This window comes from Sorex araneus, chromosome 3 (assembly GCF_027595985.1).
Source record: "Sorex araneus isolate mSorAra2 chromosome 3, mSorAra2.pri, whole genome shotgun sequence".
In the NCBI taxonomy this organism is placed as follows: domain Eukaryota; kingdom Metazoa; phylum Chordata; class Mammalia; order Eulipotyphla; family Soricidae; genus Sorex; species Sorex araneus.
Window position 1 is genome coordinate 123,141,903 of NC_073304.1, and position 14,637 is coordinate 123,156,539.

A 14,637-nucleotide genomic window follows, 5' to 3' on the forward strand; every position below is an offset into this window, starting at 1 on the left:
ACTGCACCCCACTCACCAACAGAGAGTGTCAGTATCCCTCCACTATTGTTCAGCTGTTTCTTTTCTATTTGGCCATCTCTGTTTTCCATTCTCTTGACAATATCTTGAGGTATATTTCCATGGGAAATTGTCTTATCCCTTTCTTTTGTTCCTTTATGCTCTATTTATGAATGAAATAACCCAATATTTGTCTTTGTTCTTGCAGGAAAATTTTTTCACAGATCATGTTAGATGTCAGATGTCAGATGTCATTTGCCTCGGTCCTATTTTTTGCTTCTTGTAGTGTTGTAAATTTGCACCATCAGTGTTGCATGTTTTCAGCTTCATTTTCACATTCACATTTATTTTAATCTGAGAGAAAATCATTAATTTTCTACAGTTAGTGGATGTTAGGTTTTACTTCATATTCCTTTTTCTTGTTGAGGTTGACTAATCGTATCTCTATTTGACTTACTGCCTCTCCTTCCAAATAACCTACTGCTCTGTAGTTACTCTGGCGGGTTTCTTTCAGTTTTCATTTCAATTTCTCTTTCATTAATATTCTTTATTTTTTTTATTTGCTTTTTTGGGGTCACACTCAGCGATGCACAGGCGTTACTCCTGGCTCTGCACTCAGGAATTACTCCTAGCAGTGCTTGGGGGACACTATGGGATGCCGGAGATAGAACCCTGGTGGCCGCTTACAAGGCGAACGCCCTCCCCGCTGTACTATCGCTTCGGCCCCTCATTAATGTTCTTTCTGTTCTTTTAACACTTCAGAGATATATTTTGTGCATTTTCTATTTTCCTTTCCTCTTTTGGTCCTACCATTCTGACAAAATTACCCTCATGAACTTCGGAAAGAAATGAAACTTCATGTTGGGTTCTGGTTCCAATTCCAGGAAGGAAGAAATAGGAAATGGGGACAAATTTCTTTTCTAAATGATGTGACCCAGAAGTTTCTTCTTCACTTCTGATCACAACCTATTAACTAGAATTCCTTGTATAACTACATCTAGCACAAAGTCTCAGAAATTGAGGTTCTAGGGGGCCGGAGCGATAGCACAGCGGGTAGAGCGTTTGCCTTGCACTCGGCCGACCCGGGTTCGATCCCCGGAATCCCATATGGTCCCCCAAGCACCGCCAGGAGTAATTCCTGAGTGCAAAGCCAGGAGTAACCCCTGAGCATCGCTGGGTGTGACCCAAAAAGAAAAAAAAAAAAAGAAATTGAGGTTCTAGCCTGACAGCTTTTGTGCTCAACTGAAAAAAAACTAGGTTCAGTATCAAAGACTGGAAGAGGGAGAGAATGGTACTGGGTAGGAAGTCTACCATAAAAGTGAGCTTGTTATGATTTTGGTATTTTGAAATGTTAAAGTGTTTTCATATTTTACTGATTTCTACTTTTTTATTGCATCATGATAAAAGAATATTGTGTACTCTATTATGAAAAATTTATATGGACTTACAGTATTTCACATGCCTTAATATTTTCTCTGAGTCTGATATATTCAATTATTAAATTTTATAACATTATTATTTAGGTCTTTACATCACCTTAATTTTCTCCTATTACATTTTTTGCCTCAAAAATGTAGAGACATTTAATATCGTTGTGATTATTTTTCTTTTTGCATCTTTATACTTTTCATAAATATTGCTGCTGTGTTATTTTTTATCAGGGAGAATAGCAAACCACCCACTCAGGCAGGTTTACTGTATATACAGGTAACCCTATTTCCCATTTGTTGGAGGGTGCCTCATTCTAGATACCTGTATACAAAGGAAAATATTTGTATTCCTGAAATTTGTTTCATCTTTCCTTAGATTGAACAGTAATGTTTTTCTTTATTCTGAATGAATGTTTCTATTTTTTCGCTTACTACACAGGTAATTCTGACTCGAAGGACAGAAGAGGTGAGCCATTCACCTTGTCTGTTTTCCCTTATCCAATAAATATTATTGACCCATGTCTTCTTTGCTCATAGTCTATTGTGGCATTGTGCATCTGTGACTTGTGTGTTAACTTCCCTTAAGTTATTTACAAACTATCCTAATAAGGGAGTAAGAAAAATATTCGGTATGTTTTAAAATGCAGGCTTTGGGTTCTAATAATTATGATGTATTTTTACAAGTAATAAATTAATATTACCCTTAGGTGATTAAAAAAAAAACCTTGATATAAAAATGGCACAGGGAACAAGGATGTAACTCGGTGGGAGAGTGCTTGCCTTGCATTGGTAAGACTCTGGGTTTGATTTCTGGCTCAAAAACAATAAAATATAGAGGTGGTGGGGCCAGAGACATAGTACTGCAGGCAGGTGCTTGCCTCGCATGCCGCCAGCTAGGGTTTGATACCTGAGACCCATATGGCTCCCTGAGCACCTCCAGATATAGCCTCAAAATAAAAAAGAACCTAAGTTACACATATTGCTAAGGAAAATTATCATCAAAGGTCATGAGAGGGAAAGTGATGATTCAGCATTCTAGTGATCAGAAATGTTCATTGCATTTGAATTTGAAAAATGTTAGTCTGTTTAACAGGTTTTTTTCATCATCTTTCATTTTATCAAATTTATTTGAGATTCTTCTTATTAATGATTTTATTAACCATGACAGTCTTTTTTGCATAATTAGATTATGAAGTATTTGAAAGCTTGAAGTCCTAAATAATAGGAAGCATTTGAATTATAAAACTGAGTGCTGTGATCTTTCATAAATTGTCCACATGTGATGAGCAATAAAGGGTTAGCATACCATATTCAGATTTCCCTCAGTTGTCTAACTTTTCAAAGCAATAAAGGGTTAGCATACCACATTCAGATTTCCCTCAGTTGTCTAACTTTTCAAAGCTCAGAAACCAAATTCACTTACCAGTTTCTCACTGTCAAGTGTAGTTCAATGGGTCTGAAGAGATAGTACAGCAAGTAAGGCACTTGCCTTGCATGAAGCCAACCTAGGTTCAATTACCAGCATCCTGTATGGTCCCCTGAGCACTGCTGGATATACCTCTCTTCCTCCAAAATGAAAAGCTTGATAGATTTATATTGTAGTAGTGAGATGTGTTTACTAAATAATATTAGCTGCAGATGAATTAAGGATTAATGCTTTTATCAATGGCATTTATACAAAATACAATTATACAGCACCAGCTAGTGTTTTTTTGTTTTGTTATTTTGTTTTGTTTTGGGGGCCAGGCCCAGAGGTGCTTAGGGCTGTCTCCTGGCACTGCTCAGGAAACCATATGTGATGCTAGGGATCAAACTGGGATCAGCCACCCACAAGGCAAGCACCTTAATCCCAGTTTTGTCTTTCCAGTCCATAATGACTAATGTTTTGACAGAAGAACAGGAGAGAATAACAGAGGAAGGAGGCAGACAACTTTGCTTCCTTCTTTTGGAGTCCAAGAAATTAATTCCTTAGGGGTTGCCCCAGTTGTGCTTAGCCATGCCAGTGCTAGACATCAAACCTGGACTTCCTACAGAGAAAGCATGCTCTCAGCCTGCTGGTCTCTTAATCCCTCTCTCTCTCCTCCCCCCTCCTCTCTCCTCCAGTATTTGTCCTTTGGTAATTTGTCTTTAAAGCATTTATACTAACTCTGAGTTTGTGTAATAAGTAGTAATACATTCAGTATTCTGTAGTTTTGTCTACCAGATGTCTCAGGAAGGCATCAATCATGAATATACTCCCCAATTGTTAGGCTTTCTTAGTTCTTTAGTTCAGTCTTACTAGTTTTCTTCTAGGGAAAACAGACTCGGAGACAGATTCACAGGCAACAAGCTTTTGGTTGTTTTTTTTTTTTTCTTTCCTTGCCATATCTAAGGAACAGTAAAGGCGGTATTATTATTATTATTATTATTATTTTTTTTTTTTTTTTGCTTTTTGGGTCACACCTGGCAATGCACAGGGGTTACTCCTGGCTTTGCACTCAGGAATTACCCCTGGTCATGCTCAGGGGACCATATGGGACGCTGGGATTTGAACCCGGGTCGGCCGCGTGCAAGGCAAACGCCCTACCCGCTGTGCTATCTGTCCAGCCCCAAGGCGGTATTATTAAGTGGGGGGAGGAAATGAGATGCACAGTAGTCAGAGCAAATGCAGCAGAGATCTCAGCCACTCACACTGGGAGTTCTGCAGCTGAAATGGGGAGTGGAGCCTTTCTTGTGGGCCAGGCTGTTCTTCAGACCCAGGGGAGTCCCTAAGGAAGAGCATGGCGTAATGCCTGGGGAGTTGCTCGCTTTCCCCAGCAGCTGGAGGGAAGGAATCTTTGGTCCTGAAGGGAACTCTATAACATTCACTAATATTGCTGTGTATGCTGCCATTCATATTTTCATTAAATGGATAATTTTCCATCTAAGATAATGCGGTTGAATATCGATTTTGATATATGTATTAAAATGAAAGAAAATGACATAGAAGGTATTTCGAGAAGCAGTTGTAGGTAAGCTAAAAGTGTAGGCTCTGACAGCATTCCATTGTATAGATGTACCAAAGTTTCCTCAACCAGTCATCCGTTCTGGGGCATTCGGGTTTTTTCCAGATTCTGGCTATTGTAAACAGTGCTGCGATGAACATACATGTGCAGATGTTGTTTCGATTGTACTTTTTTGCCTCTCTGGGATATATTCCCAGCAGTGGTATTGCTGGGTCAAATGGGAATTCAATATCTAATTTTTTGAGGAGGTCAAGAATTTTGTAGTTAAGTGGATGGGCATGAAAAGTTTCATGCTGAGTGAAATGAGTCAGAAAGAGAGAGACAGACATAGAAAGATTGCACTCATCTATGGTATATAGAATAACAGAGTGGGAGACTAACACCCAAGAACTGTAGAAATAAGTACCAGGAGGTTGACTCCATGGCTTCGAGGCTGGCCTCACGTTCCGGGGAAAGGTCAACTCAGAGAAGCGATCACCAACTACATTGTAGTCGAAGGCCATGTGGGGGAAGGGAGTTGCGGGCTGAATGAGGGCTAGAGACTGAGCACAGCGGCCACTCAACACCTTTATTGCAAACCACAACAGCTAATTAGAGAGAGAAAACAGAAGGGAATGCCTTGCCACAGTGGCAGGGTGGGGTGGGGGGGAGATGGGATTGGGGAGGGTGGGAGGGACACTGGGTTTACGGGTGGTGGAGAATGGGCACTGGTGAAGGGATGGGTTCCCAAACTTTGTATGAGGGAAGTATGAGCACAAAAGTGTATAAATCTGTAACTGTACCCTCACGGTGATTCTCTAATTAAAAATAAATAAATTAAAAAAAAAAAAAGTGTAGGCTCTGGAACTAGACCACCTGGGTTCTGTGCCCTGGATCTTTTATTTACTTACTGTTGCTAATTTCCCTTGCTTCATTTTGCCATTTGCAATCTGGTAATAGTAACTTTAATAGTAACTGTGAGTGGGCCACGCCCAGTTCTGCATGGTACTTGCTCCTGATTCTGCACTCAGGAGTCATTCCTGGCGAGGCTCAAGGGAACATAAGGGGTGTCAGGGATTGAAGTTGTTGGGTGCCTTTGCCACTCTACTATGGCTCCAGCCCCTGGGATAAGCAGTAGCCTCTTTTTTGGGGGTGAGGGGAGTAGTCATTGAAGAGTTACATCTTTCTAGAACCAGAGAAGATAAACATTTTATTTTGTTTGTTTATCAAACCTGGGTCAGCCAAGTGTAAGGCAAGTACTCTACTCACTGTACAATTGCTCCAGCTCCAAGATAAGCCTTCTTACTTGAACCCCTGAGCCTGCTTTAATTTTCTCAGCTCTCCTGTTCCTCTACCTTTGTATACTTTGAGAAAATTGGAGTCCAGAATAGGATTGATATTCCTGATGTTCAAACGGGTTGTTTTGGATTATCATAATAAGTGATATTATTATTGTGAATTCTGTTTATGATGATATTCCCTTAGTGCCTATAATAGTATATTCTTTCAGTATTTTTGTGTTGAAAGTGTGGGGCAGAAGAAAAAGAAATATTTGGGCCAGAGCAGTAGTACAGCGGGTAGGGCATTTGCCTTGGATGCAGCCAATCTGGGTTTGATCCCCAGCATCCCGTGTGGTCCACCAAGCTCCGCCAGGAGTAATTCCTGAGAGCAGAGCAAGGAGTAACTCCTGAACATTGCTGGGTGTGATCCAAAAAGAAAAAAAAAAAAAAGAAAAGGAAAAAGAAGAGAGAGACGCAGGAAAGGAGGGAAAGAGCAAGAAGTGTGTGTGTGAAAGATTCTCAATGCATGCAGGAGACCTGGGTTCAGTCTCCACACTGCATTGTTCCCTAAGCACTGCCTTGAGCAATTCACCAAGCACTGCTGGATGTGACCCAAAAGCCCTCCTGCCTTTATATGCCACACAAAATGCTGAAGAAAGCTGAAAGACCTCCTTGTACTTGGGGAGTGGAAAGGAGGCATGGAAGTGAACTTTGAGCAGTTTAAATTATCTAAGGAAAATGAGAACTCAGTAATTAGAGTAAAAGCAAGGCGTCATGAAAACAGTAAGTTTCCATGTTGGAGGAGCTTTGCTCAGTGAACAGACATAAGATGGGGTGTGGCTGGCGATAATCAGAATAGGCGTGGTTGCTCAGGAGTCACTGTCTCTCCTGCTGATGAAAGCAAGGAAGTGAGATGGTCTGGATTTTATTTTTAAAGCAGTAATTCTGGGGCCAGGTGAGATAGTGCAGCAGGCAGGGCCCTTGCTTTGCGTAACAGCCGACTTGAGTTTGGTCCCCGACATCACATCTGATCCCTCAAGCCTGCCAGGAGTGATCCCTGAATGCAGAGCCAGGAGTAAGCCCTGAGCACAGCTGGGTGTCACCCAAAAACCAAAAATGAAAATTAAAAAATAAGCACCTTAAGGAAGAAAGATGAGTAATAGACATTAAGTTTTCTGAATTATAATGTCTCAGAATAACAGTGAGCTCAGCCCAGCGGGGCATTAGAAACAACATGCTAACTTTCGCTGTTCTTAGGGCCAATACGAAGTGCTTAAATCCATATTGAATTCTGCCTTTCAGAATTCAGAAAAGGGGTAAGTACTTTTACAAGAAAGTATGAATGCAGTACTAATAACTGGACCTCTGGAATGTAGGTTAGAGGTATATGACTTTTACTTCACCGTTACATTGTACTTGGCCAAATTGTGTTTATATCTTCATATCTGAGTATACTTGAGCCCATTGAATGTTATTATCTTTTGCTTGTAAAAGACAGTATAGCAAGCAAACATTTTTCCAAAATATCATTTTAGTAATTTTAGTAATTTGGAAATGTTGCCTCTGAAACTGAGTTTAAGAGATAAAATTTTGGTAGGATGAAGGATAGGGATGGGGGTGTATGCACTAGATCGTCCCTGGCTTACCTGTACCAGTCTCCATCGTACAGTGTCACATTTCCAAAGCAGGACAAGGTTAACCATAATGAGACAAGTCTGTCTAGTTTGGGAGGAGCCCTAGGAAGATGACTTGAACTTGAGCTTCTTATCTCCACGTCTGAGATTTGGCACAGAGATCTGTAAATTCTCTGCAATTTTTTTGTTTGGTTTGGGGCCACACCCGGTGATGCTCAGGGCTTACTCCTGACTCTGAACTTTGGAATCACTCCCAGAGGGCCCCAGGGACTATATGGTATCAAATCCGGGTTGACCACCTCTCTCTGACCCCTCCAGTTTTCTTAATATATCTGATTTTTCTTCCCTTAATGAAACCAGGGGTCATTTTCACTATATTTATTCTTTAGCTATAATCTAAATTAGTGGATATAATTCAGCACTCAAGGAGCTATTGTAATAGTATAGCAGGTAGTGTGTTCTCCTTGTATGCTGCCAACCAGGGTTCCATCTCTGGTATCTTTATGGTCCCCCCAAGCATCACCAGGAATAATTCTTGAGTGCAGAGCCAAAAGTAAGCCCTGAGAATCACTGGGTGTGGCCCAAAAACAAACGAACTAAAAAGGTAATTGAGGGGACTGTAGCGATAGCACAGCGGGTAGGGCATTTGCCTTGCACACGGCCGACCCGGGTTCAAATCCCAGCATCCCATATGGTCCTCAGCACCGCCAGGAGTAATTCCTGAGTGCAGAGGCAGGACTAACCCCTGTGCATGGCCAGGTGTGACCCAAAAAGAAAAAAAAAAAAAGGTAATTGAGCATTCAAGAGGTCCAATCTGACTTTATAATAGAGGTCTATTCTGGCTTGAAATCTTGGTAAGGTAAAAGTTGTTTAATTTTGACGTCTTTAGAATAGTGTAACTTTGTGTTCTTGCTTTAGGTTTACCACTTAAACCTAATTACCACTACCAAATTACCACTGTGTAATTCAGGCACTTAATCTCTGCTTGTTTCCTCATTCATAAAATAGGGTTATCAAATGTAGACCTCAAATACATCGGGGTATTAAAATAAATGAATGCTCTAATAGGCATAAGGTGCTTTTCTCTGTGCCTGCTGCCTAAATGCTCAAATGTCAGCTGTAATAACTACTAATAAAAATTAATGTCTAAGTTATCTGGTTCTTACTATTTTGATTGAAGCTGTCAGCTCTGCTAGCAATTACATAAACAGTGCATTACTCAGCTCTGCCTTTGCAGAGCAAAAGCATAGTATGGAAATGAATATTGGTACATTGCCTGTGTACCAATAAAATTTTACTTCCAAAAACAGGCAGTGGGCTACATTTAGACTGTAGTTTCCCAGTTCTAGACCATGGTACCTTTCTGAACTAAGAAGCTGGCTTGAGAGATGGCTCAGAGCTCTTTGCCTGTACTGCTGTGTGACAAAAAAAAGAGAAAAAAGACACTGGACTGAGGTTCTCTGCTTAGCATGTAAGCTTCTAGATGCCAAGAGCAAATCTTTTACCATCACATCATCTTTTGCAAATGTTGCCTTTAAAAAAAAAAAACTGAGCTATAATTGACATCATGTTAGTTTTAAGGCATAGAATATAATAGTTTGATTATGACAATGATTTGATACTTGTTTTTAATGAGAAATGATCATCACCATGTGTGGTGTTCATCACTGCGTACAGTTACGTTTGTGTTTTTTTTTCTTGCAGTGAAAAAATTTTAAGGGACTGGAGTGATAGTACAGCAGGTAGGGTGTTTGCCTTGCACCAAACCAACCCGGGTTTGATTCCAGCATCCCATATGGTCCCCTGAGCACCGCCAGGAGTAATTCATGAGTGCTTCAGCCAGGCGTAGCCCCTAAGCATCTCCAGGTGTGACCTAAAAGGCAAAAAAAAAAAAAAGAAAAGAAAAAGAAATTTAAGATCTACTCTCAGCAATTTTCAAATATCTAACAAAGCATTGTTAACTGTAGCTGCCATGTATTACATTCCCATGACTTATGACTAGAAGATTACATCCTTTTTCTTTTGTTTGTTTTTTGTTCTACAGTGCCTGGGAAAATCTTTGTCCCTGTTCACCACTGTCATCTGTTTCACACACTCACCCCCCAGTATTCCTTATCCTCCCTTCCTGCTTTCCCCTCTCCTCCCTTTTCCCCCTTTTTCCCCCCCTCCCTTCCCCTCTCCTCTCCTTTGTTCTCAGACCAAACGCAGAGCCTCAAACACTTGAAGCAGAAGTTCTACCACTGAGTCCATCCCCAATCCCTACTCTTGCCTCTTTTACATCTTCATTAACTCTGAGGGGCAAAACCTAATGATACATTTGTATTTTGTAAAGCATTCTAAGAGATTGTCACACTGCTGAGTAAGATAGTCCCCAAACCCTGACACAGCTTTCTTTTAACCCCATAATAAAGTGTTTGGGTAGATAAATAACTCTTTAAGTTCAAAATCCTTTCTAAACGTTTGTTGGACAGTGTGCCATCGACTTAGAATAGTGCTGTTTCAAATGAGCAATCATGTGTATCTGATTTTTGTTTCTCTTTAGGAAAACCTCTTTTTTCTGCTGGAACTGTTTAATTGGTTAATTTCAATTTAAAATTTCAAAAGTTTTGGACCTAGAGAGATAGTACAGTGGGTAGGTGCTGATAGGGAGTTCGCCTTGCATGTAGCCAACCTGGGTTCGGTCCTCAGCACCCCAATGTTCTTCATCAGGGATTTTTATTAATACAGTTTCTCTGGGGCTGGAGCGATAGCACAAGCAGGTAGGGCATTTGCTTGCACGCAGCCAACCCGGGTTTGATCCCCAGCATCCCATATGGTCCCCTGAGCACCGCCAGGAGTAATTCCTGAGTGCAGAGCCAGGAGTAACCCCTGTGCATCGCCAGGTGTGGCCCAAAAAGCAAAAAAAAAAAAAAAAAATACAATTCCTCTGCACAAATTGCTATATTTTATTTATTTGGGGGAGTGTTTTTTTGTTTTTTTGTTTAAGGCCACACCCAGTAATGCTCAGGGGTAACTCCTGGCTCTCCACTCAGGACTTATTCCTGGTGGTGCTTGTGGAACCATATGGGATGCCGGGGATCAAACCCAGATCAGCCACATACAAGGCAAATGCCCTACTCGCTATATTATAGATCTGGTCCAAATTGTAATATATATGTATATTTTTTAAAGATTTATTCCATTTTGGCAAGTACCTCTTTCCCATTGCTAACCTTGGTATTTGTGAAAGTCACTTCAGAACTCTGGTTGAACTGGAGTATTCAGGGAACTGGAATATGCTTATTGTAGCTGTCCCTTCAGGAGGACAGAGAAGAGCATATAGTAAACCAAGATCCAGTCATAGGTTAGGAAGTTGGGACTCTTACCCTATAGACAAACCTACCATTTTTTCCCCCTTCATCTCTATGACTTCCTGGAATTGCGTCAGGCACCACTTTTGTTTTTGCTTTGTCCCTGATTAGAGGTGTTTAAATAGTAGCTATGTGGGGCTGAAGCGATGGCACAGTGGGTAGGGTGTTTGCCTTGCACGTGACCAACCAGTTTTGATTCCCAGCATCCCAGTTGGCCCCCTGAGCACCACCAGGAGTGATTCCTGAGTGCAGAGCCAGGAGTGACCCCTGTGCATCGCCAAGTGTGACCCAAAAAGGAAAAAAAAAAATAGTAGCTATGTTAGATGATATTAATGAATTAGTCCTGCTTTTGTTAATTGACTAACAGCATTGTGATTGTGTTCTTAATTCTTAGCTCTCTCTGATCCATACTGAGTTGAAATTATTTATTTTAAGATTTTCTTTAAATAATCTAGTGGGAGGGAGATCCAGAGGAATAGCTAACTTAGAACACCTGCCTGCAAGTACAATGTGACAAATTCAGCCTCTGGTGCTGCCCAGGTATCAGGTGCAATCGTGACAGCTCTGCTCTGTGGTCCGCAGCACTGCAAGCAACTTCTGACATTCAGTATATGTGAGCACTAAAACTGGAAAAGTGGGGGGCCAGAGCATTTGTGTAGTAGACAGGGCACTTGCCTTGCACACAGCTAACCAGGTTGACCTCCACCACCCCGACATGGTCCTCTGAACTCCTCCAGAAGTGATTCCTGAGCATTGCCAGGTGTGGCCCAAAAAACAACAGAAATGATAATAAAAATAATCCAGTGAGGAAAGTGTAGATCAGTGATTCTTTTTGTTTCTTGGAGGGTTTACATGGTTGTGCTTGGGCGTACTTCCAGTTTGAGATGCAGGAGTTGCTCCCCTCTCCCCCACTATGTGAGTTACCAGGTAGTACCAGATAGCAAATATAGGACACCAATAGTTCTTTTGTTTGATATATTTTTTGGTGGGGGGTGGGGGTGTGCTACATTCAGCTGTGCTCAAGGATCATTCTTGGTAGGCTTGGGGGACCATATGGGATGCTGGGGACCAAACCTGGGTCAGCCATGTGTAAGGCAAATGCTTTACAATGCTGCGTTGTCACTTCAGCTCTCTAGACCCAGTAGTTCTTAACTCAAACTATTCCCTACCCTCTTTTCCTGAGGTATTTGTCAGTATACAGTGGGTAGGTAGGTCACTTGCCTTTTATACAACCCATCCAGATTTGATCCCTTGCATGCCTATGGTCCTAAGAGCACTGCCAGGAGTAGTCTCTGAGCCTCATAAGGTATGGCTCCAAAACAAAAAAGATTTTTGTTCCAGTTAGAAATTCGCTAGTAGGATTTAGTAGATTAAGTGCCTAGTGCATATGCCTAGTGCACACAGTAACCACCCTTAACAGATCTAGTCTAAAATGACCTATGCAAGATTGAAGATCCCAGGGGCTGGAGCGATAGCACAGCGGGGAGGGCGTTTGCCTTGCACGTGGCCGACCCGGGTTCGATTCCCAGCATCCCATTTGGTCTCCCGAGCACCGCCAGGGATAATTCCTAAGTGCATGAGCCAGGAATAACCCCCGGTATAAATTAAAAAAGAAAAAGAAAGCAGTGGCATATAGTGATAATTCTGAAATGAAATGAAAAGTGTATAGGGTTTGAATGCTGTGGCCTCTTCTGTACAAGTTAGAAAGTTTGGGGCCGGAGCGATACCACAGTGGGTAGCGTGTGCACTCAGCCTTGCACTCAGCCGACTCAGGTTCAATCCCCGACATCCCATATTGGTTCCCCAAGCACCACCAGGAGTAACTCCTGAGCATCGCTGGGTGTGACCCAAAAAGCAAAAAAAGAAAAAAAGAAAGTTTCACGTAACAGAATTTGAAAATATATGCAATTAAATTTTGTTTTTTTATTTGGGGACACACTGCTCAGGGCTTCAGCTCAGACTCAGACTTCTGCTCAGACTCCTGCCTCCAGCTAAGAAGTAAACTTGTGCAGTGCTTCAGGGACCATATGTGGTGGGTATTGAACATGGGGTTGATCACGTGCCAGGCAAGGGACCAACCCCAGTTTAAATCCCAGTAGCACATATGGTCCCTGAAGCACCACCTTGAGTGGCCCCTGAACACAAAGCCTACTTTTTGCTACCTTCCAGGTAAGCTATTGATATTGATATTAATAATGTTTCCATTTCTGGGGCCAGAGCGATAATAAAGTGAGTAGGGCATTTGCCTTGCATGAACCTGACCCAGGTTTGATCTCTAAGATCCCATATGGTTCCCTGATCAACATTGGATATGGCTCAGAAACCAACCCCCTCCCCTCCAAAAAGATTATTTTGTCATTTCAATGTACTGTTACTGACACTTAACGCATATTTAGTGATAAATTTTTAATTCTGTTATTCAGTATAATACAGTATTTAGTGCTAATTTTAAGTATGTAGTGAGCAAGCAGAAACATAATTCTTTTTTGGGGGGTTGAGGTCACACCCGGCGATGCACAGGGGTTACTCCTGGCTCATGCACTCAGGAATTAGTCCTGGCGGTGCTCAGGGGACCATATGGGATGCTGGAAATCCAACCTGGGTAGGCCCATATACATAATTCTTGCCACCGTAGCATTTACAAGGAAGGGACAATCTTTAATCAGTAACAGTCAGATAAATATATAGTTACAAAGTATGAGAGACATTACTAAGGAGAACAACAGTGCTTTGTGAGAATAATTTTTAAAAAATAGCCAGCTTTGACTAAGTACATAATGAATGTTAGTTAACTGTACCAAGAGTTTTATATGGATATTCTCTTTAAGCTTTAGAATAACTAAGTCTACAGATAGAAAAACTAAGACTGAGGGTCCTAATTTAGTATTGAGTCAGAAAAGACCTCTTTAGGGAAAATAACACCTAAACTGGGAGCTGATGACTAGCAGTTAGCCAGGCGAAGAATGGAGGATGAGGCTGGAGCAACAGTACAGCGGGTAGGGCACTTGCCTTGCATATGGCTGACTTGGGTTTGGTTCCCAGCATCCCATATGGTCTTCGAACACTGCCAGGAGTAATTCCCAAGTGTAAAGCCTGGAGTAAGCCCAGAGCATCCCTGGGTGTAACCTCGAAACAAAGCAAACAAAAGAGGATGATTATGTAAAACAAAAGGAATATATTCAAAGGCCTAAGGAGGGAATGAACTCAGTCTGAAAGAATGCCACTAACTAAAGGTCCATGAGCTAGTAAAAAGCAGAAGGCATAGGGTAAGAAGAGACTAAACGTGGGAGATTGTCAGCCAGGATAAGAGTATCGGATTTTATTCCCGAGTCTTGGGAAACCATGCAGAGGTTTTATAGTAAGAGGGGATAGGATCTGATTTGCTTTCTTATATATTACTCTTCTTTGTGGAGAATGAGTTTTCAGGAGACTGACTTACTGTGGTCCATTTATGAGTGGACAAAGATTTGAACTACATTGGTAGTCCAACAAAGTGAAACAAAATGGAAAACCGGCAGCAAATCTGAGGTGGTGCAGCTGGATTAGACATAGAGGTTAAGCAGGAGAAAGAAAATAAATTTCTACATATTTTACTTTAGCAGAGAAGGTAGATGCTAGATATTGAAAGGTGAAGAAAGATTTTAGACACAGTTGTTTCACTACCTGTGAAGATTTTTGGTGATGGTGGGGTAGCCTCCAAGCAGTGCTCAGAAAATCCAGGGCCCTTCTCAGTGATCCTCAGCCCACCAGACCTATGTTCAGTGTGAGGACATGAAGAATGGTGCTGTATGGGCCTGCTCGAGTCCTGCAGTGTCAGGAAGTCCCCGAGCCAACCTAGGGAGTGCTCAGGTACCTCTAGGTCATCAACCAGTGGTGCTCATCACCCATGTGATCTCAGAGATTGAACCAGGGTCAACCACATGCAAGGAATGCATTTTAAGCCTTCTACTATCTCTCTGGCCCCTGATTGTGACATTTTAATT

The 14,637-nt window shown here is 41.6% G+C and overlaps 1 protein-coding gene across 4 annotated transcripts in view; it reads left to right on the forward strand.

Moving 5' to 3' along the window:
- The window catches only part of PTPRA (protein tyrosine phosphatase receptor type A), a 140,995-nt gene that overhangs the window by 81,015 nt on the left and 45,343 nt on the right, over positions 1-14,637 (forward strand). For 3 of the 4 annotated variants that reach the window (XM_055133227.1, XM_055133229.1, XM_055133228.1), the window contains one exon: positions 1,867-1,893. The exons of the other annotated variant lie outside the window; for it this stretch is intronic. In XM_055133227.1, the coding sequence (XP_054989202.1) occupies positions 1,867-1,893 (27 nt within the window). The remainder of the gene's footprint in view (positions 1-1,866; positions 1,894-14,637) is intronic. 4 annotated transcript variants of the gene reach the window in all.